The following is a 26841-nucleotide window of genomic DNA, read 5'->3' as shown; positions in this document are numbered from 1 at the left end:
ATTGCCAGGAATACTAATCGGCATGTCAAATGCAGCCATATAGTGTCAGTATCCTCTTTATGAAGACATGTCTTTTATTCCCCTCTTACTCCAGGCCGTCTGCTTCTTGAGGGCAGAGACCCCACGATCCAAGAATTGAGTTCTGTGCTTCATGGCTCTTCAGTAAACATTGGTCGATATGCCCAGTGATTGTGAAGCATTCTTAGGTCATGGTCTGTACTGGCCACCACCTATGGAGCCCTGACCGAGCAAAGCTCTTAAACTGCATAACCTCAGTGGATATCTGCAGAAACCCTAGGAAATAGGGATTATTACTCCTCTGTTACAAGCAGGGAAACTGAGGCTCAGTGAGGTTAAATCAATCCCCCAAGCTCACGTGGCTAGCCAGTAGGAGAACAAGGGTGTCCAACCCAGACCGGCCTATCTCCAAAGCTCTGCTCTGCACATGTTCTTAACAAGTGAGCCTCTGATGCATAAACAGAGGCCCCTTCACAAAAGTATCCTTTGGTTGTCCTGCAGCCTGATGCACCTATTGTGAAATACTAGGGGGAGAGTCATGAGACTTACTTTTTTAACAAGCATACTTGCTGCTATAAATCAGGGTTTCCCAGCCTCAGCACTATTGACTTCTATGCCATCTAATACTTTGACATGGGGGGCAGCAGGGCTGGCCTGTGTAGTGTAGGATGTTTACAGCATCCCTGGCCTCTACCCACTAGATGCCGTTAGCAAGCTCCCCGCCAAGCTGTGACAACCAAAAGGTCTCCAACATCGCCAGATTGTCCTTGACAAACAAAATTGCCTCCCAGTTGAAAACCTCTGCACCAAAACTTTAAAATAACCTAATCTGAAGAAATTACAAAAGTGGTTTGGCACGGAATGTATGTAGCACAAATAATAAGCTCTTTCCCCTCAAGAATGTTCAGTACATATTTCAAAGAAGTGGTTATTGCCCAAAATCGTTTTAGAACTTCTCTTTGGGAAGGGCCCTCAGAGCCTAAAAAAATTATTCTGATAGTCTCCATGATGGCTAATCCCAAAGAACTGTTGCAAAAATATTTTGAGAATACAATCATAAGACTGATGCCTCTGGAAGGAGTGCTTTGAAGTGGGAAATCCTCTCTGAACGTCTCAGCTTTGTCACGCTTCCCGTGCAGCCACCTTCTCCCTTCACCCCACCTACTCCACAGGTTATGCTTCATCACAGTTGGAGATGCTGGCAGTAACTGGGATCTCCATGAGGGCAGAAACTGTGCCCACCTTGCCTACTGCTATCATCCCAACTCCCAGCACAGAGCTCAGGCTGGGCAAGGCCCTCAGGGAATGTTAGCCAAGTGGAGGACTGAGTGAATGAATGAGTGAGTGACTCAGTGAGTGAACGAGTCAACGATTGAGTGAATGGCTGAGTGAATAGATGACCGAATGAGTGAGTTAATGAATGAATGAGTGAATGAGTCAGTGAATGAGTGAATGGATGAGGAAATGACTAAGTAAATGAGGGAATGGATGAATGAATGAATGGATGGATGAATGAACGAGTGGTCGACTGAGCGAATGGCTGAAATCAGGCATTCAGTGATGACCTAATAAAATAATTGGTGCTTTCCAGAAAGACACATGTCAGTGACGAAAATCTGGACCTCGTGGGGAAAAAAGTATTTGGTGCAGGGGGAAATTCCATAATCAAAATAAGATATCAGAGAATCACTGGACTCTACTCTCTGAAAATGCAAGAGTGGTCAAAATAGCTTAAGTCAAACTCTTATTATCTCTCACCCAGGCCTCAGTGACTTGTTAACCCACGGACGGTAATAACCAAACAGCTTAAGATCTCGCCGTGTGCCGCGCATTGTCTGAAGTGCTCTGTGCTACCGCTCACTTCACCCTGATAACAGCCCCGTGAGGCAGACCTTAGAACCCGCAACAATGAGAACTCTGAGTCAGAGGTTCAAATTTTTGCCAAAGCCGCAAGCAGGAAATGCCAAAGCACTTGAAATCTGGGTCAGTCTGTAAATAGCCCAGGCTGATGCGCCACTCCACACTACCTTCTAAGGACACAAAGTACTGGCAAATTCAAATTGATTCACTGATTCATTCGCCACATTTACTAAGCACCCAGAGGTTGTAAGACACCACGGTACATACAAAAATCGGTAAACAAGCATGGCCTCTGCAATAAAGGGACCGCAGATCTTGAGTCTTACAAATCTCTTTAGACAGAATTCCTTCCAGAAAGATGTATGTTGATGGAGCAGAGACAGAGCTTTATGAGCATGTGAAGGCCTTTGTTTTAAAACAAAAGTAGCTTTGTCTTGGGTTACATTACCCGTGGCCCATAAAATACTACAATCGGTAAACATTTATAATTTTTTAAAGGACAGTTAAATGTCATCCTAAGAACAGTTACAGTTATGTCATGAGTGAAACTTTCATTGTATTCAACAAGCCCCAAAGTTTCTATTTCAGGAAAAGTAAATCAATAGAGGGACAAGATAATCAATCAACCTTCCCCAACATCTTTATGAAAATTATAACCACCTAGAGGGGTGGGATAGGGAGGGTGGGAGGGAGGCTCAAGAGGGAGGGGATATGGGAATATATGTATGCATATAGTAGATTCACTTTGTTGTACAACAGAAACTAACACAGTATTGTGAAGCAATTATACTCTAATAAAGATGTAGAAAAAAAAATTATAACCAACTCTTTAAACGGTATTTTATTAGTTTATTTCAACCCACTACGCTCATTCCCATCTTGTTTTATGAACATTCCTTTTTTCCCTCCAAAATGACACCTGTTGGTATTCATTCATTCAATCGTGACTCCCATCTATTTACTGGTTGTCGTCACTAATATACAGTTTAGGACACGGATTAAAACCAAAGCTTCCTCACTGATGAACATAAGTAATAATTATTTATTATTCATTATTCATTAGTTCCTCTATTTGTGGACTAAATTATAAACAAACAAAGGTAAATGATATCTGAAAATACCTAACACAAGTTGAATAACGTTTGAAGGATTTAAAAAACTATTTCCCAATTTACCTGCACTAACGGTTCTCAACACTCAAGAATAACTCTTCTGCTTCATTGGCCTTGCCCAGAAGCTTCAGAAATCTCGCAATAAAGGACATTAATCGGCATCTGTCAGTGGCAGTAACCTCAAAGAGTCTGCGTTCCAGCACTCGAATGGAAAGAAAAGTAAATAATCCTAAAGCATATTTGGAAGGGAACACAGAGTGCTTACCACTTCATCTTGATGCACGTTAAATATTAAATACATTTTCTATATTTCACTGTTTCTCTCTCAAAGCATCAGCACTTTGCTTTTATTAAGGTTTACATATATTACCAAGTATCTTAAACTACCACGTGAAAAATAAGTCAAGGCCTTCAACTAATCCTCATATGTAAATTTGGAAAACCAGAGAGTCGAAAAAGAGTATTTCTCTAGCTCAATCCATATATTGTTGTCATTTGTATTTGGGAGTGATTTTCAGGCAAGAAATAAAAGGCGTTTAAATTTCTTATACAATTCTGCCCTCTGCTGCAACTGTCTTGAATTAGTAGCTTCAGCAGAAAGAACAAAATGTTAAAAGAACAAAATAGGGAGCATACCTATGTGTGTGTGTGTGTGTGCGCGCGCAGTTATACCTTATCATACACAAATGAAAATATACAGAATTTTTGAACTTGAAGACTCAATTAAATACATGGTACCACACAGTCATCATTTTCAGAATTTCTTTCCAAACATTCCAGTATCTAAACTTCTACGTTTGTCCATTTGTTACATTTCAAACTGTTGTGCCTAATGTGTCCGACACAAGTATATTCTTATTCCTCATCTGTTCCTTTGGACAAACTGTAGGCAACCCAGACCTTGGCTACCCTCTTGCTTTCTTTCTGCCAACCTTTCTGTGGATCCCCATTCATGCACGGAATAAATATTCAGTGAACACCAATGTGTCAGGCAGCATTCCAGGCTCTGAACACCAAGCACAGCAGACGAGCGTGCAGCCCTCAGCATCAGGGAGGCTGCCAGGAGCCTCTGAACCGTAGCTATGGTGCCTTGGGTTGGGGAGCAAAAACTAAACAGAGCCAGGGGAGAGAGAGCGCTGAGGGCCAGAGTCCAAGACATTTGTCTGCAGTGGCTGTCTGAGCAAAGGGGCCTGAGGTGGGTAAAAGAACTGAAGGGTGGAGCTAAGTGATGTGGGACCCTAAGAACCAGAAGCGGCTGCTCAGAACAGGCAGAAAAGGGCAGTGTGGACACAAAGCTAAGGGACAGGATCCTGTCTAGAAGTGGGACTTTCGCACATTCCAAGAGGGTTACTAAGTCCAGACTCCTGTCAAGAGCTCAGGTTGGGATGGATGGTGTTCATCACTAAGGAGCCATTCAGCACCCACACCATGCCTGGTGTTGCTCCAGGCACTGGGGGTACAGCAGTGAACACGAGAGGTAGAGCCCTGCTTTCAAGGAGCTTATACTCCAGCAGCTGGGAGGGTCAGAGGCAGGGGAGAGGGGAGCAGAGACAGACAATTTTAAAAGGAAACAAGACAAAGTCTGGTAGCAGTAAAAGCTATGCAAAGAATTAAAACATGTTAACATAACAGAGAATGACTAAGTACAACATTAGATTGGGAGGTCACCCTGAGAGGGTGACACTGCAGCGAGATCTAAATAACCAGAAAGAACCAGTACTACGATGAGTGGGAAGAACATTCCTGGCAGAGGAAACAGCTGGTGCCAGGGCCCAAAGGCAGAATGTACTTGAAGGACAGAAAGAAAGCCAGGGTCTTACAAAATGATGCTACCCAGCCATGGAGGGGCCAGATTGTATAGGGCATTGTAGGCTAAACTGAGGAGTTTAGATCTTAGTATAAGTGCAACAGCAGACTAGTGGAGTTGTCTTAATCTGCGAAGTGACATGATCTGGTTTACATTCTTAAAAACTCATCTTGGCTACTATGTAGACAATGGACTTTGTAGGAACAAAAATGAAAGTAGGAAGACCAGTTCAGAGGCTGTTATAACAGGCCAAGGGAGAGCGGATGGTGGCTAGGGCTCACTAGAGGGATGCTAGTGAAAAGCCGAGGTTAGTATGACACCTCTAACCTCTCCTCTTCAACATCATCCTGGGAGTCCTAGCTAGTGCAGTAAGACAGGAAAAGGAAATAAAAGATATATATATATATGGAAGGAAGAAATAAAACAGTCTTTCTTCACAAATGACATGATAGTCTATGTAGAAAATCCAAAAAAATAAAATACCTCCTGGAAATAATAAGCATTTATAGCAAGGTTACAGGATACAAGATTAACATTCAAAGGCAATTGTGGGACTTCCCTGGTGGTCCAGTGGTAAAGAATCTGCCTTCCAATGCAGGGGACGTGGGTTCAATCCCTGGTCAGGGAAATAAGATCCCACATGCCATGGGGCGACTAAGCCTGTGCGCCACAACTACTGAGCCCACACGCCTCAACTAGAGAGCCCGTGTGCCACAGCTACAGATCCCACATGGTCTGGAGCCCGGGAGCCGCAACTAGAGAGAACACATGCACTGCAAGGAAAGATCCCACATGCTGCAACTAAGACCCAATGCAGCCAAAAGAAAAAAAAAGGCCAATTGCTCTCCTATGTACCAGCAATGAACAACTGGAATTAGAGATTTAAAACATATTACTATTTATAATAGAACACCAAAAATGAAGTACTTAGGTATAAATCTAACAAAATATGTATATGATCTATATGCATAACACTACCAAAGTCTGATGAAAGATATCAGAGAAGATCTAAATAAATAGACATACCATGTTGATGGATTGGAACGCTCAGCACTGTTAAGATACTTGACCTATAGATTAAATGCAATCCCAATAAAAATCTTCTATAGATGTCCAACCAACCTTTGACAAAGCAGCAAAGACAATTCAATGGAGCTTGTCTAATTGACAAATGGTGCTGGAATAATTGGACATTCTTGTGTAAAAAAAATTAATCTAGACACAGACATTACACTTTCACCAAAAAATTACTCAAAATTGATAATAGACCTAAATATAAAATGAAATACTATAAAACTTTTAGAAGGAAATGCAGAAGAAAAGCTATGTGCCCTTGGATTTGGTGATGAGTTACAATACCAAAGGCACAATTCATGAAAAAATATTAAGTTAGACTTTATTAAAATTTAATACTTCTGCTCTGTGAAAGCCACTATTAAGAGAACGAAAAGACAAGCCACAGGGGCTTCCCTGGTGGCGCAGTGGTTGAGAGTCCGCCTGCCGATGCAGGGGACACGGGTTCGTGCCCCGGTCCGGGAAGATCCCACATGCCGCGGAGCGGCTGGGCCCGTGAGCCATGGCCACTGAGCCTGCGCATCCGGAGGCTGTGCTCCGCAACGGGAGAGGCCACAACAGTGAGAGGCCCGCATACAGCTAAAAAAAAATAAAAAAAAAAAAGACAAGCCACAGATTGGGAGAAAATATTTGTAAAATATGTATCTGATAAAGGATTTCTATCCAAAATACATAAAGAACTCTTAAAACTCAACAATAAGATATGTAAAGATGCTCAACATTATTTGCCATTAGGGAATTGCAAATTAAAACAATAAGATATCACCACACACCTATTAGAATGGCTAAAATCAAAAAAGTTGACAATACCAAATGCCAGCAAGGATATAGAACAACAGAAACTCTCATCCACTGCTCATGGGAATGCAAAATGGTACAGTCCCTTCAGAAGACGATTTGGCAGTTTCTTATAAAGCTAAACATAGTCTTACCATACAGTCCAGCAATCATGTTCCTAGGTATTTACTCAACTGATTAATAAACTTTGCATGAAAATGTTTATAGCAAACGTTTGTCCCTCAATAGGTGAATAGGTAAACTGTGGTACATTCGTACCCTGGAATACTATTCAGCATTAAAAAGAAATGAGGGGCTTCCCTGGTGGCGCAGTGATTGAGAGTCCGCCTGCCGATGCAGGGGACACAGGTTCATGCCCCGGACTGGGAAGATCCCACATGCCGCGGAGCAGCTGAGCCCGTGGGCCCGTGAGCCATGGCCGCTGAGCCTGCACGTCCGGAGCCTGTGCTCCGCAATGCAAGAGGCCACAACAGTGAGAGGCCCTCGTACCGCAAAAAAAAAAAAAAAGAAAGAAATGAGGTGTTGGGATTTCCCTGGTGGCACAGTGGTTGAGAATCCGCCTGCCAATGCAGGGTACACAGGTTTGATCCCTGGTCCGGGAAGATCCCACATGCCGCAGAGCCACTAAGCCTGTGCTCCACAACTACTGAGCCTGAGCTCTACAGCCCGCAAGCCACAACTACTGAGCCCATGTGCCACAAATACTGAGTCCGTGGTCTAGAGCCCGTGAACCACAGCTACTGAGCCTGCGTCCCACAACTACTGAAGCCCGCATGCCTAGAGCCCGAGCTCCACAACAAGCGAAGCCACCGCAATGAGACGCCTGCGCACTGCAACAAAGAGTAGTCCCCGCTCGCCGCAACTGGAGAAAAAGCCCGCGCGCAGCAACAAAGACCCAACGCAGCCATAAGTAAGTAAGTAAATAAATAAATATATTTCTACTACTAAAAACAGAAAGAAAGAAAGAAATGAGGTGTCAAGCCATGAAAAGACATGGAGGAATCTTAAATGCATATTCTTTGCGGGCCTCTCACCGTTGTGGCCTCTCCCGCTGCCGAGCAGAGGCTCCGGACGCGCAGGCTCAGCGGCCAAGGCTCACGAGCCCAGCCGCTCTGCAGCATGTGGGATCCTCCCGGACCGGGGGCACGAACCCGTGTCCCCTGCATCGGCAGGTGACCTCTCAACCACTGCGCCACCAGGGAAGCCCTTAAATGCATATTCTAATCACAACTGTGTATAACATCCCTGACAGCTTAGAGAAGGGCAGTGATGGTGGAGGTGGACACGTTGGAGAAACATTTAGGAAGTAAAAACTGCCAGGACTCAGTGATGAAACGTATTTGGGGAGGGGATAAAGGAGAGAAAAGTGTCAAGGATTACTCCAAGGTGGTAAATTGAGAGACAGTCCCTGGAACAGACCCTGTTTTGGAGGGATGTTCATGAGTTCAGTTTTAGATGTGTTGGGTTTGAGGAGCTTTGAAGACATCACTCAAGTGGAAAGTAGGTCGTTGGGTATGTGAATCTGGGGCTCAGACGATAAGCATGGCTGAGGAAGTAAATGTGTGAGTCACACACACATGAACAATCACTAAAGCCATAGACACAGGTAATATTCTTACAATGGAATTAATGAATGAGAGAAGAGCCTTAAGGAATTCTAACACTTAGAAGCCAGGTAGAAGAGGAGGAACTAAAAAAGAGACAGAAAAGCTACAGCCAGAGAGATGGAAGATGAACCATGGGAGTATATACCAGTAAAACAGAGACCAGAATGTTTAGAAGAGGAGGGCCAGGTCAAAAGATCCATTGACGGGGCTTCCCTGGTGGCGCAGTGGTTGAGAGTCCGCCTGCCGATGCAGGGGACACGGGTTCGTGCCCCAGTCCGGGAAGATCCCACATGCAGTGGAGCGGCTGGGCCCGTGAGCCGTGGCCGCTGAGCCTGCGCGTCCGGAGCCTGTGCTCCGCAACGGGAGAGGCCACAACAGTGAGAGATACCGCCAAAAAAAAAAAAAAAAAAAAAAATCCATTGACGCTAAGAAGTAAAGTCAGACAAGGACTGCAAATGTTCTTTGGATGACCTGTTCGTGATCTTGCCTATTTTTACTGAAGTGTTCATCATTTTCTTATTGATTTTAAGAGCATTTTTACATATTAGAAATATTGCTATTAATCCTTTGCCTGTTGTGTGTGTTACAAATATTTTTCCCAGTTATCACTTGCCTTGTAGTTGTGTTTCTGACTTTCTCAGAGTTGATTTGTGTTGTTTTGTTTTACATATGGGAACTTCATGTGTTTATTTAGACAGATTTATCAATTATCTTCTCTTTCATGATTTACTCTTTTGTTTTCTTGCTTAGACTCATCCATATTTTCTCATAGTTTTCTTTATATAGAATTTCACTTTCTTATATTTAACTCTAATCCTCCTGGAATTTATTTTGGTGCAATGTTTCAGGTAACTTAACTATGTTTACCAAATAGTGTATCATTATCACAGCACTATTTATTCCATAATCCATCTAATTTGAAAAGCTTCTATCATTTACTAATTTCTTATATCTGCACCTGAGTCTGTCTGAGCATTCTATTTTGTTCAACTGAGCTATTTTTGCTGCCAGTAGCATTTTTTAAATTATTATTATTGCTTCATAATATGTTTAAATAACTTGAAATTCAAATTGCTCTCATTATTTTAAACTCTTACTCTCGTGTATTTTTTCTCCAAGAATTTTGGAATCATTATGAAAATTTAGAAATGTTTTCATCCCATTGGGGTTTCAGTTAGAATTGTCTTACGTCTATAAACCAATTGGGGAAGAACTGACAGCTTTATAACATTGAGTTGCCCCATCCTAGAATATGGTATGTCTCCCTACATACTGAAATCTTATTTTCTGTAATTCTGAAGCTTTTTTATAAGAATAAAGATTGTGCACATTTCTTATTAAATTTATTCTTAGATATTTCATATTTTCTGTGGCCATAGCAAATTGTGCCTTTTATTCTTTTAATTTTTCTGTAGAGCGATTTTGTCCCATTTACCCAAAATATTTAGAGATTCTGGAGGTAGCAAGGGCAAAGATTCATACATTAATCATGAAAAGCTGGTGTTTTCCCATGTACTACAATCTTCTGACAAGATCCTGGAATGTAATGCATTTATCCTTTGCCCTAATAGGAAAGCCTGCCGCTTAAAAACAAGATGATTCTCCTCACCCCACCCCATCCACCACCTGGAGGGCAGCCAGCCAGCCATCTGTCAAGACGGAGCCAGGCTGGGGCTCATCCTTCTGCCACATCTTCTTCTCACCTTTGACATTGTCCGAAAATGCAACTGCAGCCAGAAATGGGTTTTCTTCAGTTTGATGTGACCCAGGGCTCCAGCCAAAATCAAAAGTATCATGTTGAAGAGAACCTATAAAAACTGACCTGACCATTAAAGTTGTCTTCTTGACTCAAAGACCTCTCTACTGGCCTATCAATCAGAGGTGCAGCTTCCCCAGCCAGCGCTGCTGGGTAGGGTAGGGGTGGGTCAGGAAGCATCAAGGGAGAAGTGAGTCCCAAACTCAGAACTGCGCATCGTTCCATGAAGCCAAGAAATTAGGCTTCTTGTTCTTGCTGCAGCCACCAGAGGGAGCCAAACCACACAGTCGGGAGGGAGAACTGAGAAGAGGGCATACAGAGCAACAGCCTGGTGGACCAGGAGAGATGTCAGACTGTCTTCCACCCGCAGTCAAACTAATGCCACTGGGCACTCTTAGAAAACTCTCACTGTTAAAGGAACCTACCAGAAGCAGATAGGGGTCAAAAGTATAAGTAGCTTATTTACCTTTCAGAACAGAATGCAGATAAGGAAGAAGGAGCCTCAAAAAGAGAATTCTTAATCATCTCCCGCATGGGGAGGGAGGCTAGGCACTGTGGTTGCAAGGATGCTCTGAGGTCCCCATGAATCGGAGCTTTCTTGCTACTTGGAAGTGTGCCTACCTGGAAAGCTCCTCTCCGCCAGGCAGCAGGATCTGGCCCTCCCTTCCTCAGGTCACTTCTCCCCGCTGGTGGATTTGGGGAAAGGAATCTCTGTCCTGCATCCACTCCCCAGCTGGGCCAGTCCTGCCTCGCAGTCATGGCTGGCTCTACCTGTGCTCTTGGCCCTAAACCCCTGCTCCCATCAGGGCGCCTCGTCCCACCTGGGCCTGTGCTTCAGAAGGCAGTGGCTTTCCGAGGCTGCTTGCTGTCCCCTCTCTGACCCACACTGCCCTAAATGTGCAACACGATGGGTTCTCCCTCCTGCCCCCAAATAGTTTGTAACAGACTTGCTAAAAGTGTAGGGCATCAGAGCAGACTTTCACCATGGCACAGAGAAGAAAATCATTTAAAATGGAATATTAGACACTCAACTGAACGCATTTAATTGATATCCATCCTCACTTCGGGAATTTCTAACTCCCTAGTCTCCTGGTTTTCCTCCTATCTCTGTAACCCCTCTTTCTCTTCTCCTCGCTGCGTCCTTCTCTGCTCACCCCTCGGAGTTTTGTCCTAGGCCCGCCTCCCTTCCTCCTGTCCCTGGATGCCCTCATCCCCTCTCCTGGCTTCAAGGCCCACAGTATGCATGTATCCCTGGCCCGGCTGTCTTTACCTGAGCCCAGAGAATATCTCTTCCCAACATTCTACCATCACTCCAAACTCAGCACAGCTTCTGTCCCCTAAAGCTGCTCCTTTGGGAGTGTTTCCTGTTTCAGTTGATGGCCAGTCATTCAAGTCAGAACCATGAGAGGCACCTCTGACTCCTCCATCTCCTGTACCCACTTCATGATCAAGTCCCGTGGATTCTACCTCCCAACCTTCCCCTGCGTCCCCACTGCCTCCCCCTTGTCAGAGCCAACATCGCCTCTCACCTGGGTCATTACCCCTAACAGATGTCTGGCAAGCCAAGCTTGTCCCTTTTTTATTTCCTTCTTCACACCGCACCCAGAGCGAACTTTCAAAACCAAACCTGGCACCATCTTGCTTAAACCCCTGGTGGCTTCCCACTGCTCTTGAGATCAGAGCCAGATCCTTAGCTTGACCCTCCATACTTGGGTGCCTGCCTGCCTCTGCAGCCCCGGGACTCCCTTCATGCCCACCTCTCACGTACCCATACTGGACTTGTTCAGTCCTTCATGCTCACCACTCTTCCTCCCGACTCTGGGTGGCTGTTCCCTCTGCCCTTTGTCCAACCAGCTCCCACTCATCCTCCAAGTCTCAGGTGAAATGTCACTGCTTCGGGGTGACGTCCACTGTCCCTGAGGCCAGGTCACACGTCCCCGCTCTAGGCCCTGTGCCACCACTGTGTGGCACCCCCCTCGGGCCGAATTGCTCCACAGTGCCTATCTTTTGCACGCCAGCAAAAGCTCCATGAAGGCAGGAACCACGCCTATCGTGTCCATCGCTGTGTCCCTGGCATCTAGCATCATGCCTGGCATAGCCTAGGCACTCAGAAAAGACTGCTGAATTAAGTTGGAGGAGTGGCAGCACTTGCCCAGACCTTTCAATAAAGAGGGCAGCTCTCCTGAAATCGCAGACTATAACACAGGATTTCTCGAAAACCTCATTGGAAGAATATTCCAGCTGCACCCAGGAGGGCAGATTGACTCCAGGTGTGTGCAGCTGCGTAACCATGAACCATGGCAGAAAACCAAATGTTTGAGGAGGCCCAGGCAGCCAACTGGACCTCCTATGGTTACTATATGGGATTCCTGCTGTAATTAAACCTTGTTCTGATGAATCTAATGCATCTTCTGTTGCTTAGGTGGTGATACTTGGCCTTGTGATTTGTACTTTTAGCAACCCCAAAAGGAAAAAAAGGAACCTACACAGTCCTGGAGGGACTTCAAGGATCCCCCGCACCCCCAAGCCCCGCACACACACGGCCATGGGCTGACTCTACCAACCCGGTGGGAGGTAAGACCCAAAGGTGGACACAACTACCACACGCAGTGACGTAATGACAGCTTCGCTTCATGAAGATTGACCAGAGAGGGGAAATGAGGGCCAGGTAGAGATGACAGAATGGACATGAGAGGCTCTACGGAAGTAAAATCTAAGGACTTGGCCTTGGTTGAACATGAAGGGTGAGGAAGACGGAAGGTGTTAACGGCAGTGATGGAGGCCAGGACTCCCTGCTGAGCAGGCCCTGGGGGCCGGGGTAACACAAGAGACTAACCAGTGGCATCTTAGTTGATTGTACAGACAACAACATGCTCGCAGAATCACCAGAAGGGCCCTGTGGATGGCTCCAGCCTAGTCCAAAGGGACACATTCTGAACTAGGTCCATTTACGTCTTGAAAATCCTCACACATTGAAACGTTAGGCAATTCCCTCCCACTTTCAACCCAGCCCCTGGCCCCTTCCATCACCATGACACCCATGTGATGACAAGCTACTAATAGTATTATTGCTTGATCAACGTGTAGCATTATCAACTAGAAGCATCATCAGGAAGGACTTCTACCCCACCTTGGAGATCTGATCTTCACCGGATCTGAATGAACCGGTGTCGAATGAATATATGAATGGATGTGTCTTGCTCAAGGGAACCATGGAGACCTCAATGCAGCGCTTAGCAAAAGGAAAAGCGAAATCTGCCGAACACGATATAAAAACGAGACTTACCTAGGACTTGAGAGAAGGCTGCACAAATCCTCCCAGCAGCCGCTCATCTTCATGTGCCAAGGCGGCTCTTGATACACTCTCCAGAAAGCCGTTTGCCTTTGGAAGTATTTGACCAAGATTCGGTGGAGATGTGCTCTCTTGTGATTCGTTGGGTTCTGAAAGGCATATGGACCGCTCTCTCTGGCGGGAGTGATTACACCTATTTAAAAATCAGTTACAGTTACTTTGCTATAGAGCAGAAATTAACACAACATTGTAAATCAACTACACCCAATAAAATACTTTTTAATTAAAAAAAATTTTTAATAAAATAAAAATCAGTTACAGTAGAACACATCTGACTTTTTAGCCTATGAAGACACTATAGCAAACAGATAACAGCTCAGTGGCCATAATTAGAGACAACAAAAGTCAAGGTAGCTGGAAAAAACCCTGAAATATTAAAAATGTATCCTCTTAGAAGGCAGTCAGAATTCATCAAGAATTAGTTACAGCTATGATCACTGACCTAGACTCTGAGAAACTTTGTCAGCACGTTGACTTTCCATGTTGTCTGCCCCCTCCCCCAAGGAAACATTTGTAACCTACCTTTCAGTTTTAAATATACACCATGGTTACTGCTTAAGTAAGCACTTTGAAATATTTGAGGGCATGCATTTTGGAGAAGTTAATCTGCCGCCTGCATCTCATACACGGCAAGGGGTAGCCGAGCAAATTGAAAGCAAATTGGATTTTGGAGCCAAGATTACTGTACTGCGTTTCCAAAGAGAAATGGTTCCAGTAGATCATAATACCCGGAAACAACCTTCTCTAAAAAAAAGGGGTTTTGCTTAATTCAGTCTTGGTGACATATATTCTTGAAAACTGAAATAGAAGTATTTTTAATTTCCTGCTTGACACTTTTTCTTGCAAGACAAATGGGACGCACAGCTGGATGACACGCTAAGCCCAGCTCTTCAGAAGAAATATAACAAAAAGGGAGCCCATTGTTCAAATTACCATTCTGCATTTCCGCTGAAATGAATTTTAGGTCATCTACCCACTTGGAGAGGCGCCGTGCTAGCTGGTCTAAAATGTGCAGATCTGCCCAGATGGCATGTGTGGTGCTTAAAAGAAAACTCCCCTCCCCCAATGGGTGGGGCAAAGGCATTTTGTGGGTAGTAAATTGGTAAAGTGGGTAGGGAAATGAGAGAAAAAGAGAACTGGGACAAATATTACCCTGACTCCAAGATTTGGAGTGTTAAACACAATGCTTAAAGTGTACAAAAACATTTTCGTACTGAACACTGCATTTAATGTTATCTTTTTACAACATAACCTCTTGAGGAGGATATGGAAACCCCTGTGCTGGTTAATTTTACATGTTCACTGACTGCGCTAAGGGGGGCCCAGATAGCTGGCAAAACTTTACCTCTGGGTGTGTCTGTGACGGTGTTTCTGGAAGAGATAAGCATCTAAATTGGTGGACTGAATAAAACAGATTGCCAGCCCTCACCAAAGCAAGTGGGATGAGGGCCTGAACAGAAAAAAAAAGCAGAGGACAGGCGAATTTGCTCTCTGCTTGAGCTGGAACATTTACCTTCTTCTGCATTCAGACGTCAGCACTCCTGGTTCTCGGACCTTCATGGACTGGGACTTAGACCACTGGCTCCCCTGGTTCTCAGGCCTTTGGACCTGGACTACAGCTGTATATCCCGCGGGCTTTCCTGGGCCTCCAGCTTGCGGACAGCAGATCATGGGACTCCTCGGCCTCCATAACTGCATGAGCCAAACCCTCATAATAAACCTCTTTCTATAAACCTGTGTATCTGTATAGTGTCAACAACAAACTGGCACTTGCCAGCTACCTCTACAAGGATCAAATCATGAGCCGCTGCAGCTGCTGACCATCAACACCCCCTGAAAGGCGTTCAGATCAGGAATGAAGCCCTCTGTGCTCTGGGAAAAACTGGCAGAACAGGTCATCAGATGGTCAGATATTTTCAGGAGAAGATTTTATGAGCCCAATTCTTGCATCTCCTCGTATCTAGAAAAGCACTAAAATCCTTCATGGTGACGTCTGCGCCTCGTGACTAGCAGTAACCTTCACGAGAGTAGCAGAAACCTTCTGCGAACAATGTGTGCTTGGTTGCATGTGCTCCCCCTGCACCAAAATCACATGTATATTGACCTGACCCCCTACCTCTTCGGAGCAGTTTCTCAGAGCTCTCTGAAATGCTGTCTCCTGGCCTATAGTCCTCATTTTGCCCCAAATAAAACCTAACTTGCACCTCTCATGTTGTGCAGTTTTTTTAAGTCGACAGTTTTATGGCGACCATGAAAGGACCCAGAGTGGACTTCTCTCCTTTGCCTGAACTCTGCAAGGGACCAGAGCCTTGGTACCAGCAGAGTCCCCTTGTACCCATCCGCCGCCTCGGAGAGTCCAGACAAATTTGGGTGAATCTCTCCTGGTTCTCGGATCTCCCATATTGGCTGATGATCCAGAGTTGTAGCTGGCGGTGTAGAGCAGGTACCTGCCTCTCCCAGTTGAAAGATACTGGCGGGGAGGGCAGGGGGCTAGTTGAAAGATTCCAGGCAATACCCACCCAGGTGAAAGATACTGGGGGGGCGGGGGGAATGGTTGAAAGATACCAGGGTTTGCCAGTTGTAGGAGGCTGAGTGGTCTGTGCTGAGTGCTGGATCAGCTGAGAGGCTGATCTGATGCTTTTCCTCAAATCGGCTGCCTTAATAGAATTTGTCAGGATAAAAGTGAAGATATTACATTAGAGCTTTGCTCTGAAGAAAAGGGACAAGTTTTCTCCTGGCCGGTTACTGCTTTCTCAGGCAACTGAGAAATTTACGGGAGTGATGGACGCTGAGTCCTCATACCGTGCAGTGGTCCCATAGGGAAGGCCACTCATTAATTAAAACACTTGCTCGTAGGGGGGCTGCAGGATAAGAATTGGCCATTCAGGCCATCATCAACAAATCTACGAACGATAAATGCTGGAAAGGGTGCGGAGAAAAGGGAACCCTCTTGCACTGTTGGTGGGAATGTAAATTGATACAGCCACTGTGGAGAACAGTATGGAGGTTCCTTAAAAAACTAAAAATAGAACTACCATATGACCCAGCAATCCGACTACTGGGCATGTACCCTGAGAAAACCATAATTCAAAAAGTGTCATGTACCACAAGGTTTACTGCAGCACTATTTACAATAGCCAGGACATGGAAGCAACCTAAGTGTCCATCGACACATGAATGGATGAAGAAGATGTGGCACATATATACAATGGAATGTTACTCAGCCATAAAAAGAAACGAAATTGAGTTATTTGTAGTGAGGTGGATGGACCTAGAGTCTGTCATACAGAGTGAAGTAAGTCAGAAAGAGAAAGACAAATACCGTATGCTAACACATATAAATGGAATCTAAGAAGAAGAAAAAAAAAAAGGTCATGAAGAACCTAGGGGCAAGACGGGAATAAAGACACAGACCTGCTAGAGAATGGACTTGAGGATATGGGGAGGGGGAAGGGTAAGCTGGGACAAAGTGAGAGAGTGGCATGGACATATATACACTACCAAACGTAAAACAGATAGCTAGTGGGAAGCAGCTGCATAGCACAGGGAGATCAGCTCGGTGCTTTGTGACCACCTAGAGGGGTGGGATAGGGAGGGTGGGAGGGAGGGAGACCCAAGAGGGAAGAGGTATGGGAACATATGTATAACTGAGTCACTTTGTTATAAAGTAGAAACTAACACACCATTGTAAAGCAATTATACTCCAATAAACATGTTAAAAAATATATACATATATATGTGTGTGTGCTTGATCACATGTACTCCCCCTTCACCGAAATCACATATATACTGACCTTCCCCCCACCTCTTCAGAGCAGTTTCTCAGAGCTATCTGAAATGCTGTCTCCTGGGCTATAGTCCTCATTTTGCCCCAAATAAAACTTAACTCGCAACTCTCACGTTGTGCAGTTTTTTTAAGTTGACAGTTATCACCTACATTGTCACAACTCCATCTGTGTCAGCTACGGTTACAAACTGGCAAGCCTGCCAGTTATGACACTTAGCATTTCTGCTGAGCAGTCTTTATTAAGATTTCCAACATCAGATTTGCACGTATGGCTGTGAGAGGGTTTTCTGTATGGTGGCTGTCCTGCCACACAGTCACACACACATGAGCCAGCCACTCATTACTCACCTGACTCTCAGATTTTTTCCACTGTAGCTGGATTTCCCACTGGATCAACCAACTCTAAAGAGATCCTTAAGACCACGGAGAGAAATGACAGCAAGGTCTACCATTCAAAATTGATTTCCTATGCTAGGATTGGGGAATGAGCCCCCAATACCTGCAATCTTTCAGCAGAGACAGCTGTTCAGACCCAACTGCACAAGCTTCCTGCGAGGTTTACCCCAGTTTAACCAAGCTCTTCTCGTACCTGTGGCTGAGCTCCCTGGGCCTGAGTGGGTGTCAGTGGGCAGCAATGGGAGGAAGAAAGTCACCTGGAAAAAGAGCAGTGCCTGGAGAGGAGGACTGGGCTTTCCTGCACAATCCTGGAGACGTGGGGATAGCCAAGGGCACAGCCGTGGGTGGCTCTACCTGAATGATTCTTCCCTGGGCACAGAGACCTTGTTTCCACCTCCTTGTAGGTGGGGGAGGGCACAGTAAACTTGAAGTTCACTTTCTTTGCAGAAATGCAAACTCTAGAGCAAAACAATGGGACAGGACGATATGCTGCAGCACCAAACCACGGGTCTTTCATTCCCAACATCTTCTGCTTCTCTCTCCGCAGCCCTGCCTCCCCATCACTGCTGCATTCTGATTCACTTAGAAGAAGGTTGTTACAGCAGAAATGAAGAGAGAAAAACTCAGGTTTCAAGAGACTTCTGAAGCTCATGGTAGAGCCAATGGCTCACGAGAACAAGCTTGGGCTCTCGAAAGCCTGATAGTTGAATATCAAAAGACAGATTCCTGGCCAACTCCTGGAATAATTTTTTTTTTAACCACAAAAAATAGACTCAGACAATTACAGGAAGATCTAAAGATTATTTTCCCCACACAGGAAGAAAAGAGATTTTGCTGAACTCAGAAAGGTGTTAAAAAAGAGACAGAGACAGAGACAGAGAGAGAGAGAGAGAGAGAAAACAATCAAGTTGTATAAGTGGGTTTCTGAGAAGGGGCCTGTGCCCTCCCCTGAACCCAAGGTAGCTTGCAGCAGGGAGAGACTGGCCTCTGGATGCTTCTGAGACCCGACAGTAGGGAGGACCTGAGCTCTGCTTCCCATCGGAAGCCTGGAAGGCAGCAGCTTTGCAGATTTCCCAATGCCACCAGGAAGAACCAGAGAGGAGAAATGGCTGTGGGGACAGTGGGGGAGACCTATAGGGCCTGGGCCTCCGAGTGGGGCAGTGAGTGGTGACATCCTCTGTTGGGAATGTTGAGTACCTACAAGACTGTAGGCTCAAGAAGAGTGCAGAGGGAGCTGAGGGGTGCGTGTGAGGACGAGGGAACATGGCAGCAGATGGCAGCACAGATGGGACAACCCAAGAACAGACGCGACCACAGGAATCCCCGAGGATGCCAAAAATGGGGGCACGTCGGTGTCTGTGGACCATGTGGAGCCACGACCCCCTTGGTGGAAGATGGCAGGAACAGATGACAACCAAGGACACAGCACCAAGGCCCTCAGACCTAAGCACAACCCAACAGGGACACAGCAAGGTCACAAAGCCTCACTTGACCGAAAAAAATCCTGAATTGACTGAAAACAAACTACACTGATGAGATTAACCTGAATTAACCCAGTTTCTGCCATCAGTGGGACTGTAGGCTCAAAAGAGAGATTAAATTGAAGTACAGAATTAATAAAGGCTCATTCCTTAGACCCCTGAGAAATGTGACTGAAATTTGTACTTAATACATCTCTCCTTACAATCAATACACACACCTCCCTAGATAGGGCTGCCAGGTTTAGCAAATAAAAATATAGAGCCTCCAGCTAATCCAAATTTCAGGTAAACAATAAATCCATTTTTGGCATAAGTATATCCCGTGGAATATTGGGCCATATACTTATACTCAAGATTATTTTACTTACCTGTAATTCAAACAGTTTTTAGTATAAGTATTTCCCATGCAATATCTGGGATTCACTTATACTAAAGTTATTGGGGGCTTCCCTGGTGACTCAGTGGTTGAGAGTCCGGCTGCCGATGCAGGAGACACAGGTTCGTGTGCCGCGGTCCGGGAAGATCCCACATGCCACGGAGCGGCTGGGCCCGTGAGCCATGGCCGCTGAGCCTGTGCGTCTGGAGCCTGTGCTCCACAACGGGAGAGGCCACAACAGTGAGAGGCCCGCGTACCGCAAAAAATAAAATAAAATAAAAGGTTATTGGTTGTCTGAAATTCAAATTTAACTGGGCATCCTGTACTTTCTCTGACAATCCTCTCCCTAGACCCTCCTCCCTGGGTGGAATCTTTCTACCTGTGGAATCGTACCAGATTGTTAATATTGGCTAACGCCTACCTTCTCCTGAAGCCACGGTGTCTGAATTTGCCTTTTTTTTGTTTCAAAGTCCAACTATAGTCTTCAGTCCAGCATTTCAGAATCAATTCCCAGAGCTCCTGAATGGGGACCACCCCCAAGTACTCCTTCAGACACTGAAACTCATTTCAGTAGATTCTGCATTCTTTCAGTTCATTTGCCAGGACTGTGAGTTTTAAAGGACTCAGGTTTGGTTTTTTCCTCAAGCTGTGTCTGTTCTGTCAGAAGGGGTCTTTGCTGGGAAGGGGAAGATACTGTCTAAAGATATGTAGTTTCGCTTCTTCATCTTCTGTGCTGATGAGCTCCACCGTCCTCACGTCTGGGGGGCACACAGTGACTTGTAGGACAGGCTGGAGGAGACAGTGCTCATGATAAACTTGCAATGAGGAGACAGCAAGCCTGGCAGCCAGGAAAGGTCTTTTGCCTGACAGAAAGAGTCAAAGGCAGTTGAAAATGTCACGACTTTAAAACTACTTTGCTGATAGTTTTTAAACTTAAGAGTAGGTGGTGGAGAAAAAGGAACACTCCTACGCTGTTGGTGGGAATGTAAATTAGTGCAGCCACTATGGAGAACAGTATGGAGGTTCCTTTAAAAACTAAAAATAGGGCTTCCCTGGTGGCGCAGTGGTTGAGAGTCCGCCTGCCGATGCAGGGGACACGGGTTCATGCCCCGGTCCGGGAAGATCCCACATGCCACGGAGCGCGGAGCAGCTGGGCCTGTGAGCCATGGCCGCTGGGCCTGAGCGTCTGGAGCCTGTGCTCCGCAATGGGAGAGGCCACAACAGTGAGAGGCCCGCGTATGGCAAAAAAAAAAAAAAAAAAATAGATTACAACATAATAGGGTGTGTAATTTCATTTACATGAAGATATCCACAGGAAAAAGGCTTAACAGTGGTGAGGCTGTGAGTATATTTAATTTTCTATTTTCTTCTTCTTTATCATAATTCCTATGAGAAACATACATGCTTACATAATTCATAATTATGCATGTAGAAGTTTTAGAGAAAATGCTTCACAAAGTAATGACTGATACTAAGAAGGATTAGAGGTTCCATTGATCCAATATCACTTCAAACAGAAGAAAAACTAAAGATAGCAACCAATCAATGGGATTTGGTATGGGCAAAATCAGTATAGACAAGGCAGATCAAAATATACAACCTAAAGACCATAGTAGGGGCCCAATAAATGTCTGATCAAAGTATAAAATAGAGGGGCAGAACCATGCAGGAGTAAAGGCCAGCTTCTAGAACAAGGCTGCCCACACCTGAATTCCAAGTCCACCATCATCTTAGGACTTTCAACAAGTCATCTAATATCTCCAAGTCCAGTCCCCTCTGTGCAAACAGGGATGATGGTCACAATCTCTCTATCGCAGGGTTTTTGTGAGAATTAAATGTTAACATCTCTAAAGTTCCTAGAATGGTACCTGGCCCACTGTAAGTGTTATATAAGTATTTGTTCCATAAAATATTCAGCAGTCGCTAGCAGCAGTGCTGGCTATAACTACAGATAGGCAATGCAATGGAATGGTGCTATGTACATTCTAAATTAAGGGGTTTTCTTTTTATTAAATAGTAATAAAATAGGTATTATTTTAAAAAGAGATTACCTTCTCTCCTGAAATCCCATAAATGCCAACCAATTCTTTGATTCCATCTAGTACAAGTATACATGGCTTTACACTGACGGAAGCAATGCACACTTCTACAAGAAGTGAAAAGACCAAGATATCTGCATCTTCATTGAGAATATCAGTCTCAAGCTGGGTACCTACAGCACAGAAATGTGCTCAAGTCAGCTGAAAATGTTTTCATCATTGCTAAAACATGTTAATGGGATGCAGAGGCAGAAGGGGTTGGGAACAATGAGTGCTACTCACAGCTGTACAGCTGACACATATACTGACAGGTGTGATTAGCAGCCTCAAAATATTCAGCCCCAAACAGGTGATGATATTTACCACCGGATGTCTCCTATGTATTTTCAGGATTTTATATAAAAGAATATTCTGTATGATCCAAAGCACTATTATCACTTTCCAAAATGCAAATGTTGATCATCACAAAGAGTTGGATGGGAAGAAAGAGAAGTCAGGCTCTGTGACCTGTGAAGCTTCAGCAGATCCTTAACATCAGGTGCCTGCTTAGGGGGTCACGGCCACCACCCTGGGTGGTCCAGCAGTGCACACACACACCTCCCACCCACCACCTAGCCTCTTGGGTCCTGGCCCTTTTTTTTTTTTTTTTTTTTAACTGGTCCATTTTTAAATCTAACACAACCAGTCATAAATTTCTCAGCCCATAGTAATGGACTCCAGAGCTTGGATTCTGGAAATTCCCAGGGAGAATTAAGTTATGAAGCAGCAAAGAATAAAGGAAGTAATTTGAGAGGACCAACTTGCAGACTGTGATTAAGTAACATAGTAGCAGCAACCCCAAATTATAATCAACTACCTAATATTCTAAGAGTACTTTATTACATACAACTTCCGCCTTGCTTTTAATTTTCAAAAGCAATATTTTTCGAAGAAATTTAGGCATGTTAGGATCTAGAAAATCAAGTTATGCAGAGAAGCTGGAATGGATTAAATTTCTCAGATGTATGAAGATGCTGTTAGAGTCACTGAGAGTAATTAGGTTTAACAAATATTTATTGGTTGCCTATTATGTACAAGGTTCTGTGCTAGACGCGTAGGAGATAGAAGAGATAAAATGATCTATAATATAAAGTCAAAAGCTAAAGGAAGTGGAAATGGGGTCTGTAGACACAGTTTAAGGCAGAATATGAGTCTGAAGGCTACTGGAGTTTGATGCAGACCCATCACAATAAAGAAAATCTTCATGCAGAAGACATTGGGAATGAGCCTCAGAGAATACACAGGTAGAGTTGAGGGCAAGGGTATCTCAAGCAAGACAAGGCAGGGATGAAGGCCTGGAGGTAGGAAATCCCATAAACATTCAGAAACCAGGAAGTCACTTAGAGCAGTGGTACTCACCAGCGGCGTTCAGGGATTCTAGACATCCCACAACACAGCCAGTCACACACAATGAAGCTGTGTCCCGGGGTCTGACTTTCAAACGTTCTGTCAGACAGTCACATGGTGTGTGTGTGGGGAGGGACTTTATAATCACTAACCTAGAAACAGCTCTATTTTACACATAAATGCAAAGTGCTTTTCGCATGGGTTTAAAACACGCTGAATTTTCTAAGAATGTAACTACCATGTGAGACTGATAGAAGCTTATATGTTGTTTTGTCTGAAATGATACCAACATTTGTTCACCATTTCAGAAAATCACACCCTGAGAGAATACTGCTCATGATGTTTGTGCCTTGAATACAGCTCACCCACGTCAGTCTAGACCATAGCTATTGCTTTCAGGGTCGTTTCCCACACAGAGGCAGGCACCAGCCTACTCCACTGTGTCTTCTGTTGGAATCATGTCTGCACGTTTACATGTTGAAATACATATTATTTTATAATAAATTACTTTCTCTGTCTTTGTCCATTGTATTACAGTAGAGAGTTGCACTGATACTTTTTTTTTTTTGCGGTACGCGGGCCTCTCACTGTTGTGGCCTCTCCCGTTGCGGAGCACAGGCTCCGGACGCGCAGGCTCAGTGGCCATGGCTCATGGGCCCAGCCGCTCCGTGGCATGTGGGATCTTCCCAGACCAGGGCACGAACCCGTGTCCCCTGCATCGGCAGGCGGACTCTCAACCACTGCGCCACCAGGGAAGCCCTGCACTGATACCTTAATTGAGGTATCATTATGCACCTCATTATGCACAACATAATGATTCAATATTTGTATTCATTGGGAAAAGATCACCACAGTAAGTCTAGCTACCATCCATCACCATACAGAGTTATAAACATTTTTTCTGGTGATGAGAACTTTCGAGATTTACTCTTTAGCAACTTTCAAAAATGCAATACAGTATTGTTAACTAAACTATAGTCACCATGCTGTACATGACATCCCCATGACTTATTTTATAAGTGGATTATTGATTTTTAAAGATATTTTTATATCAGAAAATGACCACAAAATCAATGACTTGAAAGTCATATACGAATGTGAGATATAAAGGAGAAGGCATCAAAAAAGGCAGAGTTTCAGCTTGTGTCACACAGTTAAAAACATTTTTCAAGAATGGGAAGAGAAAAATTAATCTTGATGCTTCATCCTTTGAGTTTAAAAAAACATTTCAAATATGGGCAATGTTGAGATGTCAGGCCTTCGATGACAGAATTTTAGAACAAAAGGGGTTCTTGCAGATCCTCTAGTCTCATCTAAACCCCTCATGTCGCAGATGAGGACACCCTGGCCTAGAGGTGAAGGGACTTGGACACACAGATGATCAGGAGCCTTTAAAGCACTTATTCTTCTAATAGCTTTTCTCCAAACAACAAGGAATTATGTAAAGACGACTCCATCTGAGTCTGCAAGCTGTGTGGGTCAACATTTCTCGCGCAATCACAGGTGGGAGGTGTGGGCTGTCTGTCTCACAAAACCGGTGTAGAGGTTAAATAACAAAACGGAGGTGAACGAACCTCAAAAAACATACACAGCCTGACAATCATAAAATGTAATATCACTAATAATAATCAGCAAAAAAAAATTCTAAGAAAAAAGTATTCAAGGATGATTCTTGTTGATTTCTATCCTTGTATACGAAGGAAAACATATGTTCGGTGTTTTTAAAATCACATTTTGGGTGGTTAGAATGACTTCTCCTCAAAATGATGTTGAAGACAAAAGCCAGCATCACTAGTATTGGAAAATGATCCTCAACATTTCTCTTTATTCTGGCAGAACCAAACTCTCTCTACCAAATGACAACAGCCTGTTGCCTAATTTAAATGGTAATAGCTTAACTGTTTAAACACCCAGCTGGGATGGCTAAATTAATGGGGAAAGAAAAAAAGTTAATTGATGCAATTCCATGATACTTAGTAACAAAGTGGCTTAGTGATTGACTAACTTTTTCTCTTTTGGGCAGTGTTGTCCTACTGTCTCTCATTATTCAATATGGATTTATTGAGAACCTTCTATGCGTCAGGCTCTGTCTGTGCCAGGCACTGAGTATGACAATAGCCAATAAAATAGACACGGTCCCTGAACGCACAGGACTATAGAGGGAGACAATAAAACGTAGAATGACAGGACCAGGTGTGGGTCACCCGAGGGCCCAGAAAGGCAAGCTGACAGTATTTGCAGGGAGACATCCACGTAAACTAGAATACACTGGGACTGGGGCTATCCTTGCCACCTGATCAAAGTTAGGGGTGAGGGAGAGAGGCACCCATCAGCCCCCCTTCTAGAGAGGGTGACCTTTAAATAGGGCTGTAAGAGATGAGAAGGATTTCCCTGACCTGAGGAAAGGGGAGGGCATTCCAGGAGAAGGGAACTGAGTGGGCAGACTCAGAGGGATGGACATGACCGGCTGCTCCAAGGAAACCATCCCCTTGGAGCAAAAGGCTGGAGAAGTCAGCCGAGCCCAGGGCGCAAGGGTCTGGCAAGGGCTGCCAAGGATTCCTGCTAGTATTTCCACCCGTTCCACATCAATGACCTCTCTGCAGACTCTCCTGATAATCGATGCTGGCAGAGGACCCTGATGGAAATCATCCAAAAGAGAGAAATGTCCCTCTGTTGGCTCAAAGGGGCAAGACAGTGCAGTAATGAGGAGTCGGGGCTCTGAACACAACAAAGACCGGAGTTTGAACTCCCTGCTCTGCCCACGTGTAGCTGTGTGACCCAGCCATCCGTCCCATCTCTTTATCTGGGACGATAATGCTGTCAAGGGCTTACTGAGAGCATTAAATGAGATGTCAATATTTTATGGTATGTGACACTTAATCATACAGTAAAATTTACTGACTAGCATTTTTTCCTCTTAAAAATTAAGAACCTGGCTATAGACTATAACATGGTTTGAAATGCTATGTCTGCATGATAAGTTAAAAGGGAAAATTTATAATTTGTGCTCCAAAAGCTTATTTAGAATTTTTCTTGCACTGTTTTGTATAATGCAGAATAATGATTTTATTTTTACAGGCTTGTAGATCCTAACATTTACATATCTTTATTTTCATATGTACAGTTATTTTACTTTAAATGACTAAATAAGCTATTTTATTTCAAACACAGTTGAGTTGGTTCTAATTATTGAACTGTCTATGCACTGTATGTAGCAAGCATTTTTAATCTATTGTGTACAAGTGGAGAGGGTAACTGTATTTCACAGAAGCGTAACTGTACTATTATATCAAGAAAGACCTCTTGGGGGCTTCCCTGGTGGCGCAGTGGTTAAGAATCTGCCTGCCAATGCAAGGGACACGGGTTCGAGCCCTGGTCCAGGAAGATCCTACATGCCGTGGAGTAGCTAAGCCCATGTGCCACAACTACTGAGCCTACACTCTAGAGCCGGTGAGCCACAACTACTGAGCCCACGTGCTACAACTACTGAAGCCTGCACGCCTAGAGCCTGCGCTCCGCAACAAGAGAAGCCACCACAACGAGAAGCCCGCACACCGCAACGAAGAGTAGTCCCCACTCAACACAACTAGAGAAAGCCCGCGTGCAGCAACAAAGACCCAATGCAGCCAAAAAAAAAAAAAAAAAAAACGAGAGAGAGATGCTGATGAAGCCCTTAGCCACAGCACCTGGCACTTGAAAAGCCTTTAATAAATGGAACTCCAGTACTTCCCTGGTGGTGCAGTGGTTAAGAATCCGTCTCCTAATGCAGGGCACATGGGTTCGAGCCCTGGTCCGGGAGGATCCCACATGCCGCGGAGCAACTAAGTCCGTGTGCCACAGCTACTGAGCCCGCATTCTAGAGCCCATGTGCTGCAACTACTGAAGCCCACATGCCACAACTACTGAAGCCCACGTGCCTAGAGCCTGTGCTCCACAATGAGAGAAGCCACCGCAATGAGAAGCCCGCGCACCGCAACGAAGAGTAGCCCCCG

The 26841-nt window shown here is 44.6% G+C and overlaps 1 protein-coding gene across 4 annotated transcripts in view; it reads right to left on the bottom strand.

Moving 5' to 3' along the window:
* LOC101329768 (putative tetratricopeptide repeat protein 41) overlaps positions 1 to 26841 on the bottom strand; it is an 81246-nt gene that overhangs the window by 33000 nt on the left and 21405 nt on the right. For all 4 annotated transcript variants that reach the window (XM_073788274.1, XM_033866187.2, XM_073788272.1 and 1 more), the window contains one exon: positions 13319 to 13517. In XM_073788274.1, coding sequence (XP_073644375.1) covers positions 13319 to 13517 — 199 coding nt within the window. The remainder of the gene's footprint in view (positions 1 to 13318; positions 13518 to 26841) is intronic.

Source organism: Tursiops truncatus, chromosome 11 (genome assembly GCF_011762595.2).
Source record: "Tursiops truncatus isolate mTurTru1 chromosome 11, mTurTru1.mat.Y, whole genome shotgun sequence".
NCBI classification, from domain to species: domain Eukaryota; kingdom Metazoa; phylum Chordata; class Mammalia; order Artiodactyla; family Delphinidae; genus Tursiops; species Tursiops truncatus.
Note: the sequence above shows the minus strand (reverse complement) of the source record. Positions and strands in the feature narration are given on the sequence as shown.